Raw genomic sequence first — 11,579 nt, 5'->3', positions numbered from 1 at the left:
GAACGAATGAACAAAAAAATGAATGAAAGGATGAATATGAGGAAAACAAATGCTTGATGTTAATGAATGAGTGAATGAGAAAAATGGACAAAAAAGCAAATGAGTTCGTAATGACGAGTACGGAAACGGATCATGCAGACGGCCAAAAATATAAATAAGAATTAAAAATATGAGACAACAAAAAATATGAAGACACGCAGAAAACAATAATTAATACAAATCACAACAAATATACATAAATCCATTACGACCTACAAATAAATACAACATCGTCATCATCAACAACAACAACAACAAACACAACACATACGGATACCAGCAAATGATGCAACATCGACCAGCTGTAAGAATATAAAAATAAAACAAAAAAAACATCACAGCGATGTCCAACCGTTTCACAATTAATCCATCTCATTCAACCACTTCGTAACAATTCATTCATTCATTCATTCATGCATCCATACATCCAATAATTTACTAATTCAAGCATCCATCCATTTACTCCAGGGGCGTCAAACACTGCAAGACCACGGACCAACGTGACCTGAACTTTCTACAGTACATGGCCACATTTTTAATTTAAAAAAAAAACGCAGAAAATCTTTTCCAACTTTTAAATTTTCAAACTTGCGAAATGTGCATCCTAGAAATTGATGAAGCTGGGATTACAAAAAACTTTCTAGACAACAAACATTTTTCTGAAGAAATTTTGTTATTTTGGAAGCATATTTATGTGAGCCATCAATTAGTTTCATGAAGTGAAATGAAAGCATTCGCTGATCCAGGCTAACTGACAAACACTCGTCTGCCGCCCTGAAGACAACCGTAATCCAACTTTTCATTGCAGACAGAGAAAAATTAAATAGACAGAAACCTTTAAATAGACAGAAACCTCTGCATGCTTCAAGTTAAAGTAATTGTTGTGGTGGTGATTTTCATGAAAATTTGGCAAATGAACAAACTCAAAGACGATAAGGGTCACGAAATTTTACCTGCTTGTAAACGGGTGAGTTCGACAGCCATGATTTGCTGATATTCATTCATTCGTTGGTCCATTTGACTTTAGTTCATCCATCCATTCATTCATCATCATTCATTCACTTATTCATTCATCCATTCAAACTTTCGTTCATCCATTCATTTAAATTCTTTCATAAACGTGGTGAAACGTTGAGATGCAGGAGAACTGGATTGAACAAAACACGTGCACGACACATCCACACACACACACACACACACACACACACACACACACACACACACACACACACACACACACACACACACACACACACACACACACGCTTATTATACGCAGGCATTCAGATGTAAAGAAATAAATAGATATGCACTTACGTTCACAAACGCGCAAAGAATTTTACACGTAGACACGCAGATAAACACACACTGCCACACACACACACATCCACACGCACGCAGCCTGTCGAAAACCTAACAACATAGAACAAACAAACGAACGAACGAACGGACGAGCAAACAAACAATGAACATAAACGTATACAGTATGAAGTAAAACACGCAAGTCTAACAATCACCAACAACTGTAAACAAACGAAAAATCGAATGACACAAGAGTGCTTACGGCGGTGAAGCTTGTAAGAAACAACTGAATGAAATTTACTAACTTCACACACACACACACACGCGCGCGCGCGCGCACACACACACGCACACATATGTATATGTAACATGCGTCGTGTAGTATCTATTGCCCCGTGTTAACTTAAACGCTGACACTTGAATAAAAAAGAACATCATAAAAGTTGAAAGGTGAAATAAAAAAGGTTGACTCCTCCAAAATGACGCATGCAACGGATGATGAATGCATTAACAAATTAATGAATTATAACAACAAAAATGACCTCTCTTATAAAAAAGTCAACATTTCTAAATTTAAAAATTCATCAAAAACATCAATAGTGATTAATTAATTCACACATCCATCTATCCATCCATTCATTTCATCATTCATATATGCATCTATTTATACATCCAATATATCAAGTGATCCATGCATGCATGCATTCATTCATACATTCATTCACGCAATCATTCATTCCGTCGTCCATCCATCCATCCATCCGTCCATCCATCCATCCTTGATATTAATGTGATCAGGCCTTGCACGGTACAACATTATTCTTGCTATTGTTGTTGGTTGAGTTGTTGTTCTTCTGTCCCTTCTTGCCATGGGAACCCCTCTTGTTGTTGCTGCTGTGGTAGCGGTTGTTGCTGTTGTTGTAGCTGGATCGGTGGTAGCTGCGAGGAACTGAAGGGTATTCATCCGTGTAATGCAACAGACCTCCCGCATCATATTGTACTGTGTATGATTATTGTACTGTGTCACAATGGGCTGTATGATATTGTACTGTGTATGTATAATATTGTACTGTGAATGATATTGATATATTGTGATATACTGTGAGATGTTGTATACTGAATGATATTATAGCGTATTGTAATGTTCAAACGCATTCACAAAGTATCTAGATACGAATGAGTAATGTACAAATGAAAGTTCCCATCGTGCATGCTGCATGAATGAATTAGTGAAAAAACATGTGTGAATGAATTCATGTCAATAAAAAATATAAAAAAAGCAGCAAATAAATGTCACTATTTGGTTAAAGAATGAACGAACGAACGAACAAACGAATGAATGATCAGATAAACAAACGAACGAACGAACGAGCGAACAAACGAATGAATGATCAAACAAACAAACGAACGAACGAACAAACGAATGAATGATCAAACAAACGAACGAATGAACGACAGAATGTTAACGGACAGCATGCACTTTTGCACATGAATGACATTGGCGGGTCTATGAAGCAAAACAACAGCTGACCTCTATCACTGCTGTGCATGAGGCCTGCATGTTTGACATCGTAGTAGTTGTAAGCATCAGCGTACGTGTAGTAGTCGTAAGCTGCATTGTAGCAATCGTTCGGCGGGTAGTCATAGTAGAAGTTGTTGTAATAATCTGATGGATGGCAAGTTTTTGTGATGACGGTAACGTGATGACGGTCACGTAAGGATGGTCAGGTGATGGTGGTCATGTGATGGTATTTATCATCATATCATCACGATCATCATCTTCATTTTTATCACCTCAGTTATATTGTCATCCACACATACATCTTCATCGATTATTATATAAAAAATGTTGTGAAGCACTTCATCTGCTGCTACGAATTCGCAACAGTCAGCATTAAATTCGTATTTGCATTTGCAAGAACAGAACTGCGAAACTAAAGCCCAGTACACACTAGTGGACGTGTTGCGCAAATCGCTCATGAACCGTTTAACGGCGATGGCCTACATGATGTTCATTATAATATGTTGTTCGTTGTCCAGTCTTACGTCAAGACTGTGAGTTTCTTATTATCGCTTTTTTAGTCCAATATGAAAAATTCTATAGAATATAATACACCTTCGCAGCACCGTTGAAAATTATACTTCGTTTTTTAAGAATATGTAAATTAAAAAATTTAATTATTTTTTAAAAATAAATTTTAATTATGAAACAAATTAAAAAAAAATTAAAATTGGCAATAAACGTGAAAGAAACGGAATGGAATAAAATTCTAAAAAAAACCAGTAAAACAAATTTTTATATTTTAAATAAAAATAATTCTTTGAGCAATTAAAAAAATTAAAATTCCACTTATTGAAATCATTAAAAAATATTAATAAACAATAAGAATATTAAATAAATTATTAAAACAATATATAAGTTACAAAATTAAAAAAAAAACCTGATCCAAAAAAATTTAAAAGTAAAAAAGTTTAAAAAATCTTCCAATTCCGATGGAAGATAGTTTCCTTATCGCAACAAGCCTAGGCCTGTAGATCAAGTTAATCTATAGAGAAATCTCGTAGACAGCCTAGTTACGTTTCAGAAACCAGAATCGCGCAAATAGTCTACTAGTAGTGTCTACGTGGTTTCGAGAAGAAATAAAAAGCTTGAGGTGACTCGTGCATCTTCAGTCGTGTATTGCATTATGATGTTCCCCGTGGTGGAGCCTTCATACTAATCAATGTTGTGGCCCCACCGGCGTCACCAACATCACTCCAGACCTCATCATCGTCACCATTATTATCCTCGATCAACATCATCTTCATCATCATCACCTCAACCAACATTATCATCATCACCCCAACAATCATCACCATCATCCTCAACCAAGATCATCATCATTACCATCATCCTCAACCAACATCATCATCATCATCATCATCATCACCCAAACCATCATCATCATCCTCAACCAACATCATCATCATCATCATCATCATCATCATCATCATCATCATCATCATCATATGACCACAAAACTGACTTGAATAATTTCTTGAGTTGTTCTTTCTGTTGTTGTTGTTGTTGGACCTGCCCATGTAGCACCTGCCCCAGAGAGGAACCACCCTATTCAGAGGAATAAAAATCAGGTCGTGCTTATTGAGAACTTTCTCGAAAATAAAAAATAATTTAATAATCATTGACACAGAAGTGAGCAGGCAGAAACAATTTGCGAATAAACTGCTGCAGTGCAGTTTATTCGCAAATTTGCTGGAAGTTTTAATTTGCTGCTTTCATTCCAGATAATTCCAGTATTGGACGCCAACCTTGGACGCAACAGAAGCCACTACTGCTACTACTACCTCCTAATAACCACACCACCACTGCCGTCACTACTACAAACACCATTGCAGTACCAACTATTATTACTATTAACTAATCTACAACTATCGCAAGCACCCTACAGAGCCTTACACAAGAGTAAGATGTCATGGTGGGTGGGTGAGAAGTGCGCACTGCAGTTAGTTATACTGGGTGGGTTGTCTGCAGTATGCATCGCTGCCGAAACTTCGTCGTATGAAATTAAGGAATTATTTCATTCGAAAATTAATTTATCTTTTCTGAAATAGGTTGAAGAACAACATCGTGGCACAATAGACAACTACACATGAGAATAACAATGCATCGGTACAACCAACAACACACCAGCCAACAACAACAAAACGACTAACAACACACCACATCAACCAACAACAACGCACCAACCAACAACAACACACCAACCAACCAATGGTATCCAGTAGCATGTTTGTTGTACATGTGCTGATGATGATGTTGATTGTTCTTCTTATTGTTGTTGTTGTTGTTGTTCTCCTTGGTTTTGTTCTTTAGAAGAGGTTTCGCCAGAGAAACATCAATCTCCACGTCAGACACTTTCTGATGGGAGTAAGAACAAGTAAATGACAAACAAACGAACAAATGAACGAACTAACAATTAAACAAACAAAATGATAAACAAACCCACAAAGCAAACAGACGACAAAACACCATTTACACAAACAATGTAATTATTTTTCGTAGTAAAATCACTTTACATATATGCTTCAAAAATTACTGAAAAAAAATTATGCGATCTTATTCAAATAAATGGCATTTATTTTTAATATCAAAGATGATTGCATATGGCTATACCAATTTATCTTCTTAAAAACATAACTTTAAAAAATATTTTTCAAAATAAAAAATTAAAGAGTATTCAATTTCTCAATATATTCCGAAACCGAACGAAAAAATTCAGACTCCGGATACTCAAAAAATTCCGACTGCTGTAAAAATCTGTGACTCTGGTGCAAATACAATTTTCATAAGTAACGATTTTACGTATAGTACAATTTTACATATAAGTACAATTTTAGGTATACGAACGCGATTTTAAATATACAAATAGATATATTCATGCGATTCCTTCTGCTTATGTGTTGCGTTCCCATGCAACCCGCAAACATGCAATCCATTCACATCCTCGCCCGTCAAAAAAGAAACATACGTCGCTTGCGATTTTGGTTTCGGACATGAAGTTGGAAGAAAGTAGCACAGTGAGACAACTCACTTGAATCATTTGCACTGTAATAAAAACAAAACATAGATTGAATGTTTTAGCAAATCATAATTGCTTCATAAAAGCATTTTTCAAGTTCTGTCGAGAGAAAGATTGAGTTTTGGAGTTATGAAGTGAGGAAAATTTACTCTAAATATTTTTCATCAATTGTAAAAATTTATTCGTGCAGGTGGTTTTAAACCATACAAACAAAAACCGCAAACGGCTAAATCCGCGGAGTTTTAGAAATTCGTCATCCGCAACGATGGCTGTGACGATCACAATCATGACTGCCAATTAAAAGTAATACATCAGGTGACATTATCTTTTAACGACTTTTATTTTTACATGAACGCTTCCATCAGCCTGGCTAGCTCAGTCGGTAGAGCATGAGACTCTTAATCTCAGGGTCGTGGGTTCGAGCCCCACGTTGGGCGTGTAGTTTTGCCCATTGGAGTTTCCTCGCCATGGTTCGTTTGTTAGGCCTCTCTACCACCGGAATCTTCCGCGAAACCCAAACTTTGATAAAACAGCACACACATGCATACATACAATGCATACATACAATGCGTATATTGGTGTGTGTCTGTAAAAACATGTTTACAACAACTAACCAACAACATTCAAATATAAACATCATCATGATTCATGACATCAAGTTAAACATTGATATAAACATCAATATAGACCTAACATCACAGCAATACAGACATCAACATGAGACTACCATAGACATCAACATGAGACATCAACATAGACAGCAATATAGACATCAACATGACATGGACGCGACCAACAACGAGAACGTACAGTTCCATGCATTTGCTTGAGGGCTTCGACTGCACTGTCCCGATCAGTGAAATGCACGAATCCATAGGATTTAACTTTCTTAACTCGATCGATGGATCCAAACTTCTCAAACATGCTCCTCAGTGCCTGCTCGGTTATGTCGGACTTCAAGTTCCTGATGTACAGGACTTTCACCTGGTTTCAATATGATCCACCATTATTTTGGATTTTCGTTTGTGCAGTAGTAATGATGTTCAAAATGTCTAAGAGGACAACAACATAGATGTTTAAAATAAAAATGTCAAATGGCCAATATTATTTATAATAACCTTAAAAAAGTTGATATCAAGCTGAAATATAATATGGATGAAAAACAATCAAATAAATAAAATTGAGGCACCTTGGCCATGACCTCCTCGCTGGGGTCAAGATCCAGAGGTTCTGCCCAATCACAGATGATCTGCAGTCCCCACAGGACCAACCGACCAATCATGATGCGACGTCTGGCAGCAGAAGCAGATCGGTGCGAGTCAAAATCAACAAATGCAAAGCCACGATTTTTTATCTTCGAATCGTCAGGGGATCCATACACGATGACGTCAACGATGCCGTCTGTTGGGCAAGTCCCATCCCATTGCTACTGTGCACACACACACACACACACACACACAAAAGTACACAGACAAAAACTTCATCATTCACAGACATGCATGAAGACACTGACACGTACACATAAACAACACATACAAAACACAAACACATGCACAGACACATATAGAGAAAAACAACCAGATACAACACACACACAAACGGAGCTATATACACATAGACCCATGTATAGTTAAACACGGACAGAAAATACATACATACATGCATACACTACACAGACAGACACATGTAAAGACAGGCATATATACAAACATAAAGTAGCAAACAGATACACTTACAATCATACAGACACAAATACACACGCATATAAAAACGCATTCACAAACAGTCACCTAGCAGTTTCTTAAGTTCTTCCATCAGTTCTTCCTTCGACTTGGTCTTTGGTATGTTTCCAATGAACAAGCGACAGTTAGGATCAGCTATGTTGACCTTCAGCAACTTCCCACGTTTTATTTCATAGTTGTTCAACTGACATATTTGAGAGAAAAACATTTATTTCAATATGTGTACAAAGTACGTACAAGGACTTAGCAACTGAGCATCAAGTTATCTATCGCATAAACAACGGATGCCATACTCCATATACATACAACATAAATTGAATCGTATCAAACCTCAAAATGAAAAATTAAACAAAAATAAAATTAAAACAAATACGTCAACCGCCCGCTATTTCAAAAAACTGGGCTTGCATGAAAAATATCACCAAAAATCTGCTACAGCATTCATCATACCATTTATATAAACAAGTTCACGTACCAACGGCACACACAACAATAACAACTACATGCACACATACAAGAGATCATCACATCAACAACATACATACACGCAATCGACACACCAATAACAAAACACACACGCATATCCATCACATCAACAGCAAAACTCTCTCTCTTTCACAAACACAGAAAGAGAGAGAGAGAGAGAGAGAGAGAGAGAGAGAGAGAGAGAGGAGAGAGAGAGAGAGAGAAAGAGAACAGCACAACAACAAACCCCCACGACCGCATCATTGGCAGACTGCAGCTGGCAATAGGTGACGAAGCAGAACCCGCGATTTCTCCCTTGCACGGGATCCATCATCAGCCGAACGTCCCATAACTTTCCATACTTTTCAAACAGCGGAACAAGTTCGTCTTCGTACATGTCTCGCGGTATCTTGCCACAGTAGAGCTTTTTGTCAGTAAAAATGTTTCAATGAAAATTAAGGATCAGACGCTAACCAGCCTTTCAGAAATATGCCAAACACCTCATCAACAATTTCACACGACCAGTCCAATAATAAAAATTCGATTCTTTACTCTAAAACTATGATGATGAATAACGCTGCTTCAAACTACTTAAAGTAATGGAAACATGGAAAAGGAAAACTTTTCAAAAAGAAAAAGAAGAATAATTCAAATGCATTTCCATCTTTTAAAAACAGTCCGACCCGTAACTGGTGGAGACTATGAGCGAGGATCGATTGATTGATTGCATCTCATAAAGCCTTAACCAAAAATGAGTAATATGAATGTATAAAAGTTGGCATTGAGGAGATGTGAGAGAGGAGAGGAGGCAGCCGTGTTCAAACTTTTGAAACGACACATTTGAAATCATTAACGACCTCAAAATTGACTGCTCAAGCAATAAAAAGTCACAAATCTTGGACTGAAAAGTTTTTTATAAAATAAATACCTTTTCAATGGATGATAAAACTATGCATTAAACTAAATTATGAATTTTGGATAGAATGATTTGCTACATATTTCTTTTTAAGACGTAGATACACGTGAAAATTGGGAATTAACCGTGGCTTAGAACAAATGAAAATCGCTAAAAAGTTAATGACCCGCCATAAAAAAAACCAATAAATAAATAGACTAACGACCAGGATGAATATCTACCTATCTGCTGGCCTAACTGAAATATCACAACACAACTACAAATGCATTTGTATCAATACATAGTAAAAAAACGTCTACACCTTTTCTGTTAGAAGTCATACAAGCAAGTTAAATAACTCTAATTAGTGCCATGGGGAACTGTAACACCAGGAATGAACAACATTAGCAGTGTCAATCACTGAGCCAGGAAATAGATGGATTGTTTCAAAGGGCAACTTCCAGTCAATTCCAACTTAAAATCACTAAAACTATTCAAAATTTATTGACTTCAAAATCTAATTATGCTGATTTTAAACCTCTCAAAAAGTGAAACGAAAATAATTAGATATATGCTCGGCTCAAATAACAATAGGCATCACCATGATGCATTAGGTTATTAATTCAACTCTCGTTTAATTAACAACATTTCTTCAATTTTCATTGTCCGCAAACTTAGATTAATGAAATGTATGCAATAAACACTAGAGAGCTAGATGTTATAAAATCTCTTGAGGTCAAGCCAAGATAAAAGGGAGTTTTAAAATTTTTTTTTGAATGTTAAGTAAAAATAACACAAACTATCCATACAGAACTTCAACTCTCTGTAAAAGAACGAACTTAAAAAAAACTAAATATTCTGTTGAGAATATTTATTTTTTGGACTGAAAAACTATTTCAACTTTTAAAGCAGTGCAACTGGGTCGAAATAATGATGCAATTAAATGATACGACCACCAAAAGTAGAAAATACCAATAATAAATAACAGTCTCAACTGATTTATTTTTATAACAAGATAAAAAAAAGTAAGACTTTAACAAAAACAGTAGAAATAATGAACTAACAACAACCTCATGCCCATTGGGTGGGGGTGGGTCGGTGCAGCCTGGAGGGGGTCCACCATATTTCCGCTGGCCCGACGACACCTCCAGTGAATAACCTGTCCTTTCTAAGAGAGCCTGTTCGATTGACAGTTGACAAGTTGGATGTTTAGCCAAAATATTAAATATTACAGAAATCAATGAAGTTCTGTCTGAAAAATATTGGCAACGCCTGCTAATGTAATTCTAATTTTTAAAATAGGAAAAACAAAATTTTAAAAGTACTCAAGTATGTGAGGAATCAAAAACTAACAAAAACACTCAATAAATTGGTTTAAATTGAACACAATCACTTTGATTTTTTCTTCATTGGGTCCTTGAGGACCAGAGGATTGTTCCTTGCGGTCCACCTGACGCTTAGAAGGCTCTTCCTTGTGATCATCTTTTGAAATGCAAGACTCATTCTCACAGCTGGCCTGGTCAATTTGAGTAGAAGATGTTGGTTCATCATGGTCCAGTTGGGATGAAGTTGGTTCGTCATGGTGGTCAGCCTGCGAAGATGAAGACTGATCAGGGACAGCTTCAGATTTGGAGGTTGATTCAGTTTGATCAGCTTGAGAGGCTGAAGATTGTTCAGCAGCCATCTGTGTGGGAGACTGTTTCCCGTCATGATCTGCATGTGCTTCTGCATCACTGAACATCACCTCACTGTCTGTCTCTTGCTGTTTTCTGTTCTCAATCAGTTTACAGATGAATGAACTAACATCATTTTCATCTTTTGACATTTTCTCTTTCAATTCCTTCAACACAGTTGTTGCTTCTGATGATGGCAAATCTTTCAAAGCTTCTAAGGCCATTTTGTTCAAAGCCTTTGCTATAATTATAGAATTATTGATAGAATTATCTGGAATTCAATATGCCTCTTGAATAATGTGCATGGCTTAAAATTTATTTAAACAGAATAATATCTTTTAATAACCAAAGCACATCTAAAATTTTCTAAATTAAAATTGATTACCAACCAGCATTAACAATATTTATTGTGTATAGTAATAATAGTACATACACATGATACATATGGATACTACAAAGTTATAGCATGTTAGCAGGGATGCAACAAAAAATTTAGTTTGGGGCTGCACAGATTTGGAGGTCGTTTTGGGTTATTTCACTATAAAACTTTTTACAAATTTTGTTTGGAGTGTTGAAAAAAGCTGGTGATCATTTATTTTGTATTTTAATAAATTTTGTATTTTAAAAAATATTTCTTAATAAAAATGTTCAAAAACATTCCCTAGTGCAAATGAAAAAAACACTGATAAAATTACTTTATTGTTGTAACATTAATATTTTTAATTTTTTCAATTCAACTTTGAGCATTTTGGTTGTGCTAGTATGTTAATTAAAATGAAATCATAAAAAATTCTTTAATGCCAAATTTATTTGAAACTTAAATTTAAATGCTATGACTTACTATTAACTATAACAACTGAACTAGCTAGTTTGAGGAATAATG

At 35.8% G+C, this 11,579-nt stretch overlaps 1 protein-coding gene across 1 annotated transcript; it reads right to left on the bottom strand.

Annotated features, from left to right (window-relative positions):
• Positions 1-1,864: 1,864 nt before the first annotated feature.
• Positions 1,865-10,929, bottom strand: HELRODRAFT_113277 (hypothetical protein). The gene is made up of 12 exons (XM_009023337.1): positions 10,768-10,929; positions 10,417-10,461; positions 10,094-10,201; positions 8,376-8,552; positions 7,712-7,847; positions 7,111-7,322; positions 6,732-6,905; positions 5,112-5,260; positions 4,368-4,450; positions 2,873-3,007; positions 2,086-2,341; positions 1,865-1,954 (listed from the first exon to the last, which is right to left on the bottom strand). The coding sequence occupies exons 1-11, from the start codon at positions 10,918-10,920 to the stop codon at positions 2,136-2,138; spliced, it is 1,578 nt and encodes a 525-aa protein (XP_009021585.1). The 5' UTR covers positions 10,921-10,929; the 3' UTR covers positions 1,865-1,954; positions 2,086-2,135.
• Between the last annotated feature and the right edge of the window lie 650 nt (positions 10,930-11,579).

Source organism: Helobdella robusta (assembly GCF_000326865.2).
Source record: "Helobdella robusta unplaced genomic scaffold HELROscaffold_36, whole genome shotgun sequence".
Classification (NCBI taxonomy): domain Eukaryota; kingdom Metazoa; phylum Annelida; class Clitellata; order Rhynchobdellida; family Glossiphoniidae; genus Helobdella; species Helobdella robusta.
The sequence above is the reverse complement of the archived record's forward strand: the minus strand, read 5'-3'. Positions and strand labels throughout refer to the sequence as shown.

Bases quoted from the DNA above. Each gene is read 5' to 3' on its own strand.
- HELRODRAFT_113277 (XM_009023337.1), bottom strand. From the start codon at position 10,920: ATGGCCTTAGAAGCTTTGAAAGATTTGCCATCATCAGAAGCAACAACT. The intron at 7,323-7,711 runs GTGACTGTTTGT...CTTGCCCAACAG, and splicing joins AGAACTTAAGAAACTGCTAG to ACGGCATCGTTGACGTCATC. The intron at 5,261-6,731 runs GTACGTTCTCGT...TACTCCCATCAG, and splicing joins TCAAGCAAATGCATGGAACT to AAAGTGTCTGACGTGGAGAT.